Source organism: Cetorhinus maximus, chromosome 6 (genome assembly GCF_964194155.1).
Source record: "Cetorhinus maximus chromosome 6, sCetMax3.hap1.1, whole genome shotgun sequence".
Lineage (NCBI taxonomy): Eukaryota > Metazoa > Chordata > Chondrichthyes > Lamniformes > Cetorhinidae > Cetorhinus > Cetorhinus maximus.
The window spans coordinates 138,864,725-138,882,701 of NC_135884.1; the positions used below are offsets into that span (position 1 = coordinate 138,864,725).

The following is a 17,977-nucleotide window of genomic DNA, read 5'->3' on the forward strand; positions in this document are numbered from 1 at the left end:
CTTCGGCCCATCGAGTCTGCGCCAGTCAAACAAGTGACTATTCTACTCCCATTTTCCAGCATTAGGCCCATAGCCTTGTATGCCATGGCATCGCAAATGCACATCCAAATACTACTTAAATGTTATGAGGGTATCTGACTCTACCACCCTTTCAGGCAGTGAGTTCCAGATTCCCACCACCCTCTGGGTGAAAAAATTCTACCTCACATCTCCTCTAAACCTTCTGCCCCTTTACCTTAAATCTATGCCCCCTGATATTGATCCCTCCAACAAGGGGAAAAGTTCCTTCCTGTCTACCCTATCTATGCCCCTCATAATTTTATACACCTCAATCATGTCCCCCCTCAATCTCCTCTGCTCCAGGGAAAATAACCCCAGTCTATCCAATCTCTCCTCATGACTAAAACTCTCCAGCCCAGGCAATATTTTGGTAAATCTCCTCTGCACTCTCTCTAGTACAATCACATCCTTCCTATAATGAGGATTCCAGAATTGCACACAATACTCTAGCTGTGGCCTAATCAGCGTTTTATACAGTTCCAGCACAACCTTCCTGCTCTTATATTCTATGCCTTGGCTAATAAAGGCAAGTATCCCATATGCCTTCTTAACCACCTTAGCTACGTGTCTCGCTACCTTAAGGGACCGGTCGACATGCACACCAAGGTCCCTCTGATCCTTGGTACTTCCCCAGGGTCCTACCATTCATCGTGTATTCCCATGCCTTGTTTGTCCTGCCCAAGTGCATCACCTCACACTTCTCCGATTAAATTCCATTTGCCACTGATCAGACCATCTGACCAGCCCGTCTCTATCCTCCTGTAATCTAAGGCTATCCTCCTCACTATTTACCACCCCACCAATTTTCGTGTCATCGTGAATTTACTGATCAACCCTCCTACATTCAAGTCTAAATCGCTTATATATACACCACAAACAGCAAGGGACCCAACACAGATCCCTGTGGAATCCCACTGGACACAGGCATCCAGTCACAAAAACACTCCTCGACCATCACCCTCTGCTTCCTGCCACTCAGCCAATTCTGGATCCAATTTGCCAAATTGCCTTGGATCCCATGGGCTCTTACCTTCGTTATCAGTCTCCCATGCGAGACCTCATTAAAAGCCTTGCTGAAGTCCAAGTAGACTACGTCAAATGCATTGCCTCATCGACACACCTGGTCACCTCTTTGAAAAATTCAATCAAATTGGTCAGACACGACCTCCCCTTAACAAAACCATGCTTCTGTCCTTGATTAATCCCTGCCTCTCCAAGTGTAGATTAATTCTGTCCCTCAGAATTTCTCAGAATAGTTGTTAAAGTTAAAAGGGGGCACAGGTTGATTTTCTGATGAGATGCAAGATGTTCATACCTATGGCATTAAGAAGGGCAAATTACGTGAACATCTGGCAGACTGTGGGTAGACTTTTCCCATGTCTCACAGGGAGGTGCTAGGAATGTAAGGCTGTGTAAATGGTTATACATTAAGCTATTTAATTCCAAGATAGAATGGAGTGGGGGAATCTAGAGATAGATAATTAGCAATTCTATCTGGAAACAAACCTGATGGTCTGCCCATGTGATTCACATTACCATGGAGTTGGGCTTTGAGAGGGGAAGAGTCCAAAGCAAGCCACTGTAGTATTGGGTTCCAGGCCTTCCGAAGATACTCCTGAAACTCACAGATACAAGACAGTCTGCAAGAATCTAAGAGAGACAAAGAACAGGAGATAGAGGCAACCAAGTCCTGCATCTGAAGCAGAGAAAATGCTGACCCTATTGTTCACCACGCAGAATGCAAGTGGGAGCTTACACTCAGATTGAAGAGACTGAGTTTGTGAGGAGTTAAAGGAGGCTGGAAGAATCGTCTAGCTTGGGCTAGAGAGAAAGAATCTCCAGTATAACCCTCACAGTGGAAGTCAGTTCTGGGATTAGAAGTTACTAAGAAAGGATCTACTTGCCTTAGAGGGAGTGCAGTGAAGGTTCACTAGGCTGATACCAGGTATGGCAGGACTGTCGTATGAGGAGAGGTTGGTTCGACTGGGCCTATATTCACTAGAGTTTAGAAGAATGAGAGGGGATCTAATTGAAATGTATAAAATTTTAACAGGGCTAGACAGACTGGATGCAGAGAGGATGTTTCTCCTGGTTGGGGAGTACAGAACCAGGGGCCACAGTCTCAGGATACGGGGCAGGCCATTTAGGACTGAGATGAGGGAAAATTTGTTCACTCAGAGGGTGGTCAACCCGTGGAATTCTCTACCACAGAAGGCTGTGGAGGCTGGGTCACTGAGTATATTCAAGAAAGAAATTGATAAATTTTTGGATATTACGGACATCAAGGGGTATGGAGCGAAAGTGGGAATATGGCATTGAGATAGAGGATCAGCCATAATCATATTGAATGGCAGAGCAGGCTCGAAGGGCCAAATGGCTGAAAGTTTCAAGGTTTCTATGTAAAAAGAAAAATGAAGCAGACCATCAGGAGCAGAGAATTGGACTGGTTCTGGAAGAATTAAGTGCTCATTTAAGGGACAGAGTCAAGAATGGCATGGGATTGCCAGTCGTGTTAAAAGTCATATAGGGAGACTTTTCTGTAGTTTAGAATATAAGTTGTCTAAAAAAATGTTTAGCTAATGCTGTTTTTAGTTTGTTTGCTATAGTAAAATTCTTAAAGCTAAAAAATCTTGTGTGATCCTTTCCAGTCAGTCACTGGAAAATTCAAATATTTTAAAAGCTATTGGTCTCCATGGAGATCGTAACAAAAGATTATTTGAAAAAAAAACTACATCAAGGTTAGGAAATCTAAATCCACATCAGTCAAACAGCAGCCTGATTATGCTTGTGCTGGCAAATCTACAAAGCAAGCAAACTTATCTTTTGAAATGCTTTACCAATTTTTTTAGCCTATATAGTATGAATAAATGCTGCACCAATGATCATAACTTACTAATAACTATGTTGCTCACAAGTTATGAGGTCAACCCAACCCATGTATGTATCATTTCCTCCCAATATATGATCTAAATATGTATGTACACTATAGATTAAAAAACAAATCAACTGTCATAAAATAATTTTGCTGAGTAGAAATAATAACTGTTGAAAGTAACCTAGAATAATCAAGTTTTAATTGTAATTATCTGCCAAATTAAGGTAAAAGTTGAAAAAGCTTCAGCAGAAACAAGTAAAATAATTTCCTTTTGATCAATCATTTTCCCCAACCCCTCGTGAAATCATTGACTTCTCCCTGAGGTGTGGTTAAATGGCTGTTGGCTACCTGTCCCTTTCCTCGGGGTGCCATTATTTATTTGTGAATGCAGAATGAAAAGGCCCACCAAGGAGCCATGCCTGATCCTGACTTCATATTACGTACACAAATGTATGTATGAATTGCAGGATGGCTGGATAGCAATAAGTAACAGAGACCCTAGCCGATTTCCCCTCTCTTATGCTATCATATTGGCATGGATTTTAGTTTCCCCACTATTGTCGAAGCTGATATCAATGAACTGGACTTACATCAGGATCAAACCCTCTTAGTCTATATAGCTCAGCTATACAGATTATACACCTTATCCAAATGCATCACCAAGGGGCTTTGAATAAAGCCGTAAATATTGATGTTTCAACTGAGTTTATTTGATGCTAAACATAAAATACATTTTACTGTGTGCACTTACTGGGTCTGTCAACATTGTTCTCAGATGGGATGAAAGAGCCAGTACTGCCAGACTGTTAAATATAATGCCATTTATCAGTGAGTACCAGTAGTCTTTGGAAGGTAATAGCATTACAAATGTCACAACAAAGTCTGCATATAAAACCAGTAGCCAAGTTATGACAGCGCAGACCATTCCACATCCGTCGCGAATAAACCAGATCCGATCCACCATTTCCATATTGGCAGACGAGCACTCAAAGTCATCTTCGGAGCTCAGCAGAGGGTGATGGTCAACATCCCGGAATCGGTGCCCTGATGATTGCATGATCTGTCAGTCTCATCTATCGTGAAAAAGCCATACATGTGTACAAAAAAAAAGGCAAAAGCAGGGTAAAGGTCAGCACTTATTACATAATGAACTTCTTGACAGCTACATTATTTGGCGTTTTTGTATTTTAAAAGGTATGGGCGAGATTAAGTTACAGTTTTTTTTATTATTGATCTCCAGCCATAAAATTATAATTTAAGGTAGTAAAATCAAAGAACATGCTTCAAATGAAATACCAATATTTGTTTCTAATAAGTTAATATGCAACATTTCTTTCTCACACTAACCTTATTATGCAATGAACTCCCTTGTGCTATGCACAAATATTAGTCACAGAACAAGACACATGAAAGTAAATCTAACAGAGATGTGTTACAATTAATGAAGAAATGTTGCCGCTTCACATTTATGGAAGAAAACTATAACCTTAGATCAATGAAGTATCAGTGTACTCAGCAATATCATTCCGAGAAAGCAATTTAAATATCTATTTAAATGGAGTAATCATTCAAATTTTTCTGGATGAAATAAACAGTGCTTACAATAGTAGAATGTAAAATCCTCTTTGGATGTGCTTTTGTAATCAAGCGCGTTAGGTCTCCAATTTTTTGACAGAAGGAGGCAGGAGAATGGAGAAAATGAACATTTGCAACCAATTCTGGTGTCAACAGAGTGACCCCAGCCCTTCACCAAAATGAAATACAGATATATAACTTCGCCTCCTCAGCCAAGAAAGGGATTTATATCCTCCTGTTGACAGAATTGGAAACTCAACCCTCCAACTATTTCTTCCATCCAAGACCAGCAAATTGCATAACTTACGTATGAAAAAAATGGCACAGGTCCTTGAAGAGCATTTATAGAAAGTGCAGAGAGGGTTATTCTTTTTTTACGTACATGTGGTGTCCTCTCGTAAAAGCTATATCCTTCTGATGCCTTGTATGCCAGAAGTTTACGAAGAACGTATGCTAAAGTACTGCCTATATTATAAGTTAATTATTTAATTGATTTATGTGAGATATAATGATTTCGCCTTTGCATACCAAAGGTATATCAATCTGATACCCCTCTGTTTAAAACAAACTGATTTTATCTTCTCCAAATTTTTGCTTCCATTATTAGCATCAAGCACAACATAAATTAGATTCACTATGGTGCTGCCGTAACTCTGTCCTCACAGTACGCTGTAGACCCATGTATTTAAAAAAAAAATCCTAAGTATAAGCGCAGCCTATTAAAACAAAGGTTCCAATTTATTGCTGAATTATGAATTTTGTATTACGGTCTTACACTTAAAATAAGTGTGCGCGAGTTGATTTCATTAAACAGCTTTGGCAAAAATTGGCAAAGAGTAGTATACAAATATAGCATTTCGATAATTTTTGGGACTATTCAGCAGATAAACACATTTAAGAATAATTCTTACCTAAATGCCTCAGGTTTTTCCATGAAGTTGTTCCCGAATCAAAATTGCTTTTTCTGAATTATTTTGAAAGACCTGCAGAGAATACAAATCACAACTCTCACTCACTGTCAATTGTTAAACATTTATTCTTCATGGCTGACTAAAACAGATCTTACTTTTTTATCCTTTATTCTTTCATGGGATGTGGGTGTCACCAGCAAGGTCAGTATTTGTTGCCCATCCCTAACTGCCCTTGAACTGAGTGGCAGTTAAGAGTCAACCACATTGTTGTGGGTCTGGAGTCATGTGTGGGCCAGACCAGGTAAGGGCAGCAGATTTCCTCACCTAAAGGACATTAGAGAACCAGATGGGTTTTCATAACAATCGATGATAGCTTTATGGTCACCATTACTGAGACTAGCTTTTTTCATAGTTATATGAAATCTTGGATCCTATTGAAAGCATGAACATCTCCTTCATTTATAGCCTGTATCTAGCTGACATAGTTTGTCCTTCTTAATGCCATAACCAAGCTTAAGATCTTGGGTCAATGGCTGAGGACCTCTATGTCTGTCTGTATATAACTTTGCCTCCTCAGCCAAGAAAGGGATTTATATCCTCCTGTTGACAGAATTGGAAACTCAACCCTCCAACTATTTCTTCCATCCAAGACCAGCAAATAGCACAACTTATGTATGAAAAAAATGGCACAGGTCTTTGAAGAGCATTTATAGAAAGTGTAGAGAGGGTCATTCTTTTTTTACGTACATGTGGTGTCCTCTCGTAAAAGCTATATCCTTCTGATGCCTTGTATGCCAGAAGTTTACGAAGAATGTAAGCTAAAGTTCTGCCTCTATTAAAGTTAATTATTTAATTGATTTATTTGAGATATAATGATTTCGCCTTTGCATACCAAAGGTATATTAATTTGACGTCTGTTAATGTCTGTTAACATCATCTTTGCATATGATAGGTGTCTAAAATACTGCAACTCACAGCCAAATAATGTTGGGCAGGAGTAAACTAAAAGAAACACGGGGGTGAATTTTACACCCCCACCCTCCACACTCCCAACCCTGGTTGAAAAGTCAAATTTCAAGGTAAGGGTAACAAGGACAGGTGAAAAAGATTCAACCTGTTTCTCTCTCCACAAACACTACCTGACGAGGCTGTGTGTCAAAATTTTCCCTCATGTTTGACGCCCAAAACTGAACACAGTACACCAGCTAGATTCTGAGCAAGGATCTATACAACTTGACAGCAGATTGTCAGTGAAGTAGCTCCATCTGCTTCTTCTTCTTCTTCTAGTCAGCAATCAGCATGGCTTAATCTTAAAATTAAAATTAATGTGCCTGCTCCCAAAACAGATTTCAAAAATCATTTCACATTGTATCCTTTCAGCTGACAAGGATTTGCTGTCATTGGTCAGAGCTCACTCTCCAACAGATAAAACTAGTGCTTCAAATGCTGCCAACAGTAGCGTTGGATTTTTTTTTAAAAGGGCTGGAAATCAAATCTATAAGAGAGGCACAGGATAGATTCTTGATCTGCATTATTATAATGCCATCTGATTTAATCAATTAGATTATATAGGGTATGGTCATGTTGAAACTAATAATTATACAGTAATGGTGATACCATATATTTCAACAGGAACATTAAGTGCAAGAAATAGGCCTTGTTAGCACTTGTTTTGTGGGCGCTATGGTTGCCTTTAGCGCCTCAATATGACATCCATGGCGCATGCATTCTTGTGGAGCTAATTGCAAAGGATGCCATATTGGTGCAGGCGTTAGTATTTGTGCAGTGAATGTCCACTAAATGTTTGCAGAACACGCAGATTGTAATGTCATTCAGCATATAACACTGACTTGAAGCCATCAATGCCATTTTGGAGCTCAACGTTTGAGCTAATGTTGTCTCTTAATCTTACCCTGGCTATAGCACAATGGTACCCAGTGTCTCACCACGTGCAGGTACTGCCTCTAATCTATTCTCTAAAATGCACATAGGGCAGAGTTTGATGGTCACGGCAGGGGAACATGTCCTGAACACTGGCGGCACCCGAACAACAGTAGACCTTCTGTGGAATCAAACCCGGTGCAGGGCGGAATGCTCTCCCCGACAGTTGCTGATCAACCAGAGACCGTCAGCTCTCCAATACCGCTAGTGTCACCTGGAGCAGTGACCACTGCCAGTACTGCACTTGGGTTTTCACCAGAGATCGACACAGGAACCATGGAAGTGGGATATGTGGAGCTTGATGGAATCCCAGGGAGGGAAGCACCAGCCAGGTGGTGTGGTTGTTGGGGGGAGGGAAGAGAAGGGCAGGGTGGGGGAGACAGCAAGGGCAGAGGATTGGCCTCCTGTGGGCATCCCTCCCTCCAGATGTTGGTCCCTTAATTATGCACAGTGTGCCTGAGAACGAGGGAGTGCCTCCTACTTGGCTGGAGGCAAACCCGACTGGGTGGTGGGATGGAGCCCTTAAGTTTGCTCTCAGCCCTTCACACCCAGAACTTGATTGGGGGAGGGAGTTGGGTAGGGGTGGCACCTCTGAACTAGCCTCTGAGTGGTCAGTGTCAAATCAAGTGATAGCAATGTGTTTTTATCATCACTCTCTTCTTGGTGTTGCTTCACTGCCAGGCCAGGTTGCACCTTTTAGGTATCTGAAAAGTAAAAGGCATAAAGTTAAGGCTTTAGTGCAGGGGGTGGGGAAGTAAGCTGTGCATGCTTATATCATTTGCAGCTTGAAAATCAGCAGACTGTGTGGGATGAGGGGGTAAGTGGAATGTGAAGAAAAGGATTATGTATGATGGTTTCACCTCCATCTCTGGCAATGGGCTTAGCAGTGGGTGCCACAATAATGGCCAGCAGCATCTCCTCTATGGGGGTAGGACATGCAGATCACCCTGCCCATCCCTGGTTAGCTCCTACTGCCTCCAGTTGTGTGCCACCTTGTCCTGCAAGAGAGAGTGGGAAATGTGTCAGTGAATGTTATGCAATCTGTTCGGCTCATGTGGCTGTCATGGTTGAACAGCTGGCATTGTGTGAAACTGTGAGATGTGGGTATGAGGGTTGCAGCAGTGCCAAGTGCATGAGAATGAGGTGAAGCATATGAATGTCAGGTGTGAAGCATGGTTGGTAGCAATTGTTGTTGAGGTAGTGATGGTGCTGTGATGAATTAGGCAGGTGGAGTTGGTACGATATTGTATTTGAAGATGTATTTATCGACCTTGACCCTTCCTGTGAGGTCTTAAGAGTCATAGAGGTCTACAGCACAGAAAAAGGCCCTTCAGCCCATCAAGTCTACGCCGGTCAAACAAGTACCTAACTATTCTACTCCCATTTTCCAGCACTAGGCCCATAGCCTTGTATGCCATGGCATCGCAAGTGCACATCCAAATACTTCTTAAATGTTGAGGGTTTCTGCCTCAATCACCCTTTCAGGCAGCGAGTTCCAGACTCCCACTACCCTCTGGGTGAAAGAATTCTTCCTCACATCTCCTCTAAACCTCCTGCCGCTTACCTTAAATCTATGCCCACTGGTTATTGATCCCTCCACCAAAGGGAAAAGTTACTTCCTGTCTACCCTATCTATGCCCCTCATAATTTTATACACCTCAATCATGTCCCCCCTCAATCTCCTCTGCTCCAGGGAAAATAACCCCAGTCTATCCATCTCTCCTCATGACAAAAACACTCCAGCCCAGGCAACATCCTGGTAAATCTCCTCTGCATTCTCTCTAGTGCAATCATATCCTTCCTATAATGCGGATTCCAGAACCGCATGCAATACTCTAACTGTGACCTAACCAGCATTTTATACAGTTCCAGCATTACCTTCCTGCTCTTATATTCTATGCCACGGCTAATAAAGGCAAGTATCCCATATGCCTTCTCAACCACCTTATCGACCTGCCCGCTACCTTAAGGGACCGGTGGACATGCACACCAAGGTCCCTCTGATCCTCGGTACTTCCCAGGGTCCTACCATTCATCGTGTATTCCCATGCCTTGTTTGTCCTGCCCAAGTGCATCACCTCACACTTTTCTGGATTAAATTCCATTTGCCACTGATCAGCCCTTCTGATCAGCCGGTCTATATCCTCCTGTAATCTAAGGCTATCCACCTCATTATTTACCACCCCACCAATTTTCGTGTCATCCGCGAACTTAGAGATCAACCCTCCTACATTCAAATCTAAATCATTTATATATACCACAAACAGCAAGGGACCCAACACCGATCCCTGTGGAACCCCAATGGATACAGGCATCCAGTCACAAAAACACCCCTCGCCATCAGCCTCTGCTTCCTGCCATTCAGCCAATTCTGGATCCAATTTGCTAAATTGCCTTGGTGCCCATGGGCTATTACCTTCGTTATCAGTCTCCAATGAGGGACCTTATCAAAAGCATTGCTGAAGTCCAAGTAGGCTACGTCAAATGCATTGCCCTCATCTACACACCTGGTCACCTCTTCGAAAATTCAATCAAATTGGTCAGACATAACCTCCCTTTAACAAAACCATGCTGACTGTCCTTGATGAATCCCTGCATCTCCAAGTGTAGATTAATTCTGTCCCTCAGAATTGCTTCCAATAGTTTCCCCACCATTGAGGTTAGACTGACTGGCCTGTAGTTCCTTGGTTTATCCCTTCCTCCCTTCTTCAATAATGGTACCACATTGGCTGTCCTCCAGTCCTCTGGTACCTCTCCTGTGGCCAGAGAGGTATTGAAAATTATTGCCAGCGCCCCTGCTATCTCCTCCCTTGCCTCACGCAACAGCCTGGGATACATTTCATCCTGGCTTGGAGATTTATCTACTTTTAAGCCTGCCAGACCACTTAGAACCTCCTCCCTTTCTATGCTAATTTCTTTAGTTATATCACAGTCCTTCTGCCTGATTTCCATTCCCAACCGTCTCTCTCACTTGTGAACATCGACACAAAGTATTCATTTAGAACCCTACCTACGTCTTCCAGCTCTACCCACAAATTACCACTATGGTCCTTAATGGGCCCTACTCTTTCACTAGTTATCCTCTTACTCTTAATGTAAAATAACTTTGGATTTTCCTTTATTTTACCTGCCAATGTTTTCTCATGCCCCCTTTTTGCTCTCCTAATTTCCTTTTTAAGTTCTCCCCTACACATTCTATAATCCTCTCAGGCTTCCGCTGTTTTGAGCCCTCGGTATCTGTCATAAGCCTCCCTTTTTCTCTTTATCCAATCCTCTATATCCCTCAACATCCAGGGTTCCCTGGATTTGTTGGTTCCACCCTTTATCTTTACTGGAATATGTTGGCCCTGTACTCTCCCTTTTCCTTCTTGAGTAAGTCCCACTGCTCTGATGCAGATTTATCTAAAAGTAGCTCCCAGTCCACTCTGGCCAATCATACCTGACCTTATTAAAATTGGGCTTCCCCCAATTTAGAATTTTTGATTCTGGCCCATCCTTGTCCTTTTCCATAACAACCTTGAATCTAATGGAGTTATGATCACTATCTGCAAAACATTCCCCCACTGATACCTCTACCACTTGCCTGGCTTCATTTCCTAAAATTAAGTCCAGGACTGCCCCCTCTCTTGTAGGACCTTCTATATACTGGCTGGAAAAGCTTTCCTGGATGCATTTTAAGAATTCCACTCCCTCTAAACCTATCACACTATGATTGACCCAGCTAATGTTGGGGAAGTTGAAATCCCCCACTATTACTACCCTATTATTTTTACACTTCGCTGAAATTTGCCTACATATCTGCTCTTCTATTTCTCTCTGACTGTTTGGGGGCCTATATAACACTCTCAGCAATGTGATTGCTCCTTTTTTTGTTTTTAAGTTCTACCCTTATGACTTCATTTGAGGAATCTTCTAAGATGTTGTCCCTCCTTACTGCTGTAATTGATTCCTTGATCAATATTGCAATACCCACTCCTCTTTTACCTCCTTCCCTGTCTCGCCTGAAGACCCAATATCCTGGAATGCTGAGCTGCCAATCCTGCCCCTCTCTCAACCATGTCTGTGTGACAGCAATGACATCATACTTTCCTGTGTTAATGTGTGCCCTCAACTCATCTGCCTTATTCGTCAGACTCCTTGCATTAAAATAAATATAATCAAACCTTGCCAAACTCCCTTGTGTCTTAACTGGCCTTCTATGCCTTCCAGACTCACTTGCTCTCTCTTCTTATTTTGGCTGTGCATCTCACCCTGCTGAACCCTCTCTCAGGATCCCATTCCCCTCCCAAGTTAGTTTAAACCCTCCCCAACAGTACTAGCAAACCTCCCCGCAAGGATGTTGGTCCCATTCCGGTTCAGGTGCAACCTGTCCGCCTTGTACAGGTCCCACCACCCCCAGAAATGGTCTGTGTCCCAGAAATCTAAAGCCCTCCCTCCTGCAACATCTCTCCAGCCATGCATTCATCTGGACTAACCTCCTATTTCTATACTCACTAGCGTGTGGCACCAGAAGTAATCCAGAGATTACTACCTTTGAGGTCTTGTTTTTTTATCTGCTTCCTAGCTCCTTAAATTCTGCTTGCAGGATCTCATCCTTCTTTCTACCTATGTCGTTGGTACCAATATGTACCACAATCTCTGTCTGTTTGCCCTCCCCCTTTAGAATGCCCTGCAGCCACTCAGTGACATCCTTAACCCTGGCACCAGGGAGGCAACATACCATCCTGGAGTCACGTCTACGGCCGCAGAAACGCCTGTCTGTTCCCCTTACTATCGAGTCTCCTACCACTATTGTTCTTCCCCTCTTTTCCCTCCCCAACTGTGCAGCTGAGCCACTCACAGTGCACTCCCCAGAGATACCGTCACTCTCACCATTTTCCAACACAGAAAAATGGTTCTCGAGTGAGATGCACCCTGAGGATTGCCTGACTACCTGTTTGACACCTTTCTTTTGACTGATGGTCACCCATTCCCTCTCTGTCTGCACTTCCGTAAGCTGTGGGGTGACTAAGTCTAAAAACGTGCTATCCACAAAACTCTCAGCCTCGCGGATGCACCTCAGTGCCTCCAGCTGCCGCTCAAGCTCCAAAACTCGGAGCTCAAGTAGCTGCAACTGGTGGCACTTCCTGCACACGTGGTCGGTCAGAGCTCAAGGAGCGTCTAGAGCTTCCCACATGTTGCAGGCAGTACATAACACGGGACTGAGCTGCCCTGCCATGCCTCTAGTTGAAAAAAAAACCCTTACTTTAAGTTAACTACAGTAAAAAAAGTTAAATTATTTATGTACTTTAAGTAAAAACTAGAACTCTTACCTTTCCTTAGCTTAATCTGTTTTAAACTGGAGAAAAAACTGGAGAAAAAAACTGGAGAAAAACACTTACCCACTACTCACCAATCAGCTCTCACCTTTGCGCTGATGTCACTTTTTGAAGCTTCCCTGCACTAGCGCTGGTTCTGATCTCTCCACCGCTCTCTTGTGATGGCACTCTTGTTATTTTCAGCAAGAACTGGCTGCAGGACACTCTTCCCAGGCTGCTTCACCATGATGCTGATTGCATGACACTCTTCCCAGACTGCTTCACCGCGATGCTGACTGCAGGACACTCTTCCCATGAACTTCTTGTGCCACTGCATCCATGTCCTTTGGCTTGGGTCCTAACATTGACCTCCATGGTTATCACATTGCCTCCTCAGCATGTATCTGAAGAATTGCCTGAGGATCTCTCTCCTCCCCTCTTCCACCAAGACCTCAAGTGCAGCATGCGCAAACCTCTTTCTCCTGTTGTGCCACAACTCACTCTTTCCCATGTCACATCCTTTTCAACAAGGACTGCCAACGCCTGTTCTAACCACAATGCACCTCCCTTTTAAGAGGTGAAGGCTAGCTTTCAAGTGGTGTTAGCAACTCAACATAGGCCTCATGCTGATGTGTCCAGTGAATGTACAGTGCGGTTACCACTGACTAGAGGCTAAGATTATTCAAATAAACATGCAGTACAAAGTTCACATGCTGCATGCATTACAGTCAACGTGCATTATGATTCCAGGCTTATTTTTAGGGGCTATCCAATTTATCCCCCATTACATTCTTTCATAAAATTGTTCTAATATTAGTTATTTGTTAAGACATTAATAAGCTGCTAATTTTGTTTCAGGTGGTGCAATCCCTACCACAAAGACCCCTTTGCATTTAAACTCAGTGTTGTGGCTTGTATTCACCAGAATAGAAATCTTATCATCCACAACCATAAATAGAAGATGGCATCTCATGTGAGCAAAAGTCAGGGAGAAAGAACTGGAACCACAGTGATTTTTCCCTGCCCCAACTGTGATAAGAAAGTTACAACAGATTTGGACATCAACTTCAGATGGGATGTGAATACTGTTGTGGAACGTTCCAGCACTAATGAAGGAAATCAATACGATTAGTCATCTACACACAGCAGAAAGTAATATTGATTTTTTTCCCCCCCCTTTGTGCTTGGAGAACAGATGCCATTTCACATTCAGTCTGCCATTGTTGGCCATTTTCAAGCAACCTGTGATGCCCTTTAACCTGGTCATATTAAAACTACAACAGGACAAGGATGAAAGCTTGCAGCCCTCTCACAGTTTAAGTGAGAAAACCAAATCATTTTAAGTCTGTATTACGGCTGGAAAGTTGCAAAGAGGGAAACAACTTTGATCCAGAACAATATTAGATTTAGGTAGGTTACATGGATCTAATTATATCTCATATAGATAGAATTAGTATCTGTTCTAAAAACTTTCAACATTGTAAGAGTAATTTTGTGGCTCTCTGGCCAGCAATGCAGAGATTGCAGCTATGTATATGTACTTAGGTGCAGTGCTCCATTCGCTGTTCAAATATTGGTTAAATTTTTAATGTTAGCAAACAGCTGATGGAACAGATGGCCCTTCGCCAATTGTCAAGGTTAAAAATAAAAGTTTAAATGTTGGCTGCCAAGCATCTTTTTGAAGTTTACGGTTATAATGAAGCTGGTGTAAATTTAGAGGTATAAGTTTGCCTCTTATTATGTAGACAAGGCTGCACTGGTTGCCCATGAATGCCCATAAGCTATAGATTTGATAATTAAATGCCTTGCTTCAGTGGGCTTCAAAAGTCGCACGTGTGGTGTGACGAGACTCATGCATTTTTAAAAGTTTATTCTTTAATGGGATGTGGGCGTTGCTGGCAAGGCCAGCATTCGTTGCCCATCCCTAAGTGCCCTTGAAACAAGTGACTTGCCACACCATTTTAGAGGGCCATTAAGAGACGAACACATTTCTGTGGGTCTGGAGTCACATGTAGGCCAGACCAGATAAGGATGACAGATTTCCTTCCCTAAAGGACATTAATGAACCAGATGGGTTTTACAACAATCAACGATGGTTTCATGGTACACAAAAACAAAAAACTTAGCAGGTCTGACAGCATCTATGGAGAGAAAGACAGAGTTAACGTTTCGAGTCCGTATGACTTCTTCAGAGGCCTGCTGAGCTTTTCCAGCATTTTTTGTTTTTGTTTCAGATTTCCAGCATCCACGGTATTTTGCCTTTATCAATGGCTTCATGGTCATCGTTACTGAGAGTAGTTTTCAATTTCAGATTTATTAATTGAATTTAAATTCTACCATCTGCTGTGGTGCGATTTGAACCCATGTCCTCAGAGCATTAGCCTGGTTTTCTAGATTACTAGTGCAGTAACAATACTACTACGTCTCCGTCACCCCCCTAGCCTAGCCCCAGGCAAGATAAATTTTTGTGCCTGAAGCACCACTGATGGATCAGCTGGGTTCCAACAGGTTTTATGGCCATTTTCTCTGATGCTAGCCCATAAATCAAAAGGTCCATTGAATTCAATGTGCCACAGTGGGATTTGAACTCATTACTTCTTGACTGTTTGTCCAGTACCATAATCACTGGATTACAGCACCCTTATACCTTGAAAATGTCTACAAACTCTGGCCAAAAACTCTTCAGACTGGGACTGTGTATATAGCATACTTATTGAATATGACAAAGCATGTCATGTTTCATTTTTAGCATTGCAGTCTACAAAATCTGACATTTGTCTATTCTAAATATACAGTTACACAAATTATCTGTTGTCAACTTACCTGTGCTAGACATAGTGGCTATCAAAACAAGTGCAAAAATTCAAAACAATTAAGGACAATCTTTTAGCTGGCAATATTTCCCAGATACTCCCATACAAAATGCTTGATGTTTTGGAGAAGTGATATCACAAATGTAAACATCACATAACTGAATGTCAAAGCGAATTTTCCATTCACAGAATCACACAGGTCATTCTTAGACAAAAATAAATAAATATTAAAGCATGAGGTGTAATTACACTGAAATTATAAGGCTCTACTTGCAGTTTATGATATCAATGATATTTCTAAATTAAAATTTTTCACATCAAATTATACAAGCCCTATAATATTCCTGTAAACTACTCACTTTTAAATAATTTTGCATCGTAGGCATCTAATGCTCATGTTCGCTTTTGCTTGCAGCATCTAAACTGCTCTTCACCGCTGTTAGTTCTATTCAATCAATCTTTCCCCGAGCCACTGGAGATTGTTGGGAGAAAAACTCAGGTTATTAATTCACCAATTTTTCTACACTTATGAACCTTTGAATTCAACATTTTTGCTCCCGAAAATGGAACATAAGGAGGTCAAAAGAGGATACAAATCACATTAGATTTAACCAAATTTAGAATTTCATGCATCTCCAGTTTACCTGAAGCACCCACCATTCTCTACAACAAATTAGCTGGTGTCTAGGAATGTGGATGTAATGAATTGTATACAACAATCTTAGTTTATGGCACCAGTGAGCAGTATAATTTTTTTTTCCTTTTTGCAGCTATCTGCTTATATCATCTACGGTACATTTTCACAAAAGCGAACACTCTACAAACAGCATTTTTATTATAGCACAACACCCCACTTCCAATCTCCCTATTGAAATATATTATGGCAAATATTAACTTATCATTCCTTCATTCTCGGGATGAGTGTCATTGGTAAGGTCAGCAGTTATTGCCCATTTCTGGTTGCCCTGACAACTGACTTGTTAACAGGACTGGAGTCACGGATAGGATATACTGGGTAAGGAGAACCAAAAAGCCAATGAACTGCTTTTGAAGTGTAATCACAATTGTAATACTAGCGTATTAGGGAGGCCTGTTGTCAAGCTATCTTGCCTAAATGATGTTAGTAAACCAGCTGAATTTTGACAATAATTCAACAGCTTCATGGTGACTTTTACTGAAACCATCTTTTTATTTCCAAATTTCCTTTAACCTATATTAAAATTTTTAAATTGACATTATGGGATTTCACTAATGTTCCTTAGGTGATTGATCCAGCTCTCTGGAATACTGTCCAGTAACATAGGGCAGGATTTTGGTGGGGGTGGGAATGGAGGTGGGCGGGTGCATAATTGTGCACTACTGACCATTTTTTTGTTCAAATCTTTTAACAAATTTAAAAGGACACCTCAAGATGGAGGCACCCTCTCTCTTATTTGAAAAAGCAGGCTGCAGTGCTCTTCATGCTGGAGGGCCTATGATTGGCCCTCCAGCTTTGAGGGCCTGCCTACCTTCCTTAATTGGACGGTGTGCGCGCACTCTGGTCACTAATTGGCCAATCAAAGAAAAATCAGTGTCACGTGACTGTTCCTGATGCAGTAAGGAGTCGGGACCGGCATCCAGTTCTACAGTGGTCCTAACCCAAAATGCAAAATCCTGCCCCTTCTCAGTACACTACCAGATTTGGGGAGTAACTGGAAGGACGGGCGGGGGTTGGGGTAGAGGTGAAAAGAAAAGGAAACAAACCTAACAGTGGAGCAGAAATGGGAGCTAAACATTATCCATAGGAGGAATTTCAGGTGGCATTATTCAGCAGCCAACCTTCCCTGGAAGTGTGCCCGCGGCCAAGTCAGAACCAAGTGACTTTCGTATGTCCGAGGTAGCTGCCTGATTACAGACAACTAGCCTCCTGAATATGTTAGTATTACAACTGTGACGCCACTTCAAAAGCATTTTGTTGGCTGTCAAGCGCTTTGGGATGTTCTGAGGCTGTGAAAGGCTCTGTATAAGTGCAAGTATTTTTTTCTTTCTAATACCTGTCTTAGGATTCCAGTCCCAAATTCGGCAGAAACCGAGCAGAGCATCCAGCTCTACTATGGTCTAATTTAACTCTAAGGCCACTGGTTAAAAGGTAAGTACTTTTTGAAAAAATGTGCTTTTGTGTAGAGTTCAAGAAAGCAAAAATACTTCTCCCTGTTGAAAGGAATTGGGGTCTTGAATAAACCGATATTTTCTGCATAATATAACACATCCAAAAAAGCTTTCTAAAAAGGCAACCATTTTTAAACAGTCTGTGGAAACAGGCAAGGTCACTAAGTTCATGTTGTCATTCCTAAGTTAAGATGGCGTCTTCTGTACTCCCTTATCTATGCAATTGTTTAAAAAGGACCAGGATATGACCCTCAGCAAGATGTAAACTAAAAAGCTGACCTCGAGCGGGGTGACGCATAAGGCGGTAACCACCCTGACATTTTGAGTACCTGTCTTGTATCCATTGGTCAGAATAGT

The 17,977-nt window shown here is 42.0% G+C and overlaps 1 protein-coding gene across 3 annotated transcripts in view; it reads right to left on the reverse strand.

The window, feature by feature from the left end:
• The window catches only part of zdhhc7 (zDHHC palmitoyltransferase 7), a 56,982-nt gene that overhangs the window by 31,748 nt on the left and 7,257 nt on the right, over positions 1 to 17,977 (reverse strand). Inside the window, exons 2-5 of one of the 3 annotated variants that reach the window (XM_078544587.1) lie at positions 15,832 to 15,944; positions 5,577 to 5,745; positions 5,422 to 5,493; positions 3,687 to 4,008 (exon numbers count right to left, since the gene is read on the reverse strand). In XM_078544587.1, the coding sequence (XP_078400713.1) occupies positions 3,687 to 3,992 (306 nt within the window). In that variant the 5' untranslated portion in view covers positions 3,993 to 4,008; positions 5,422 to 5,493; positions 5,577 to 5,745; positions 15,832 to 15,944. The remainder of the gene's footprint in view (positions 1 to 3,686; positions 4,009 to 5,421; positions 5,494 to 5,576; positions 5,746 to 15,831; positions 15,945 to 17,977) is intronic. The other 2 variants (XM_078544586.1, XM_078544588.1) reach the window with 2 other exon arrangements.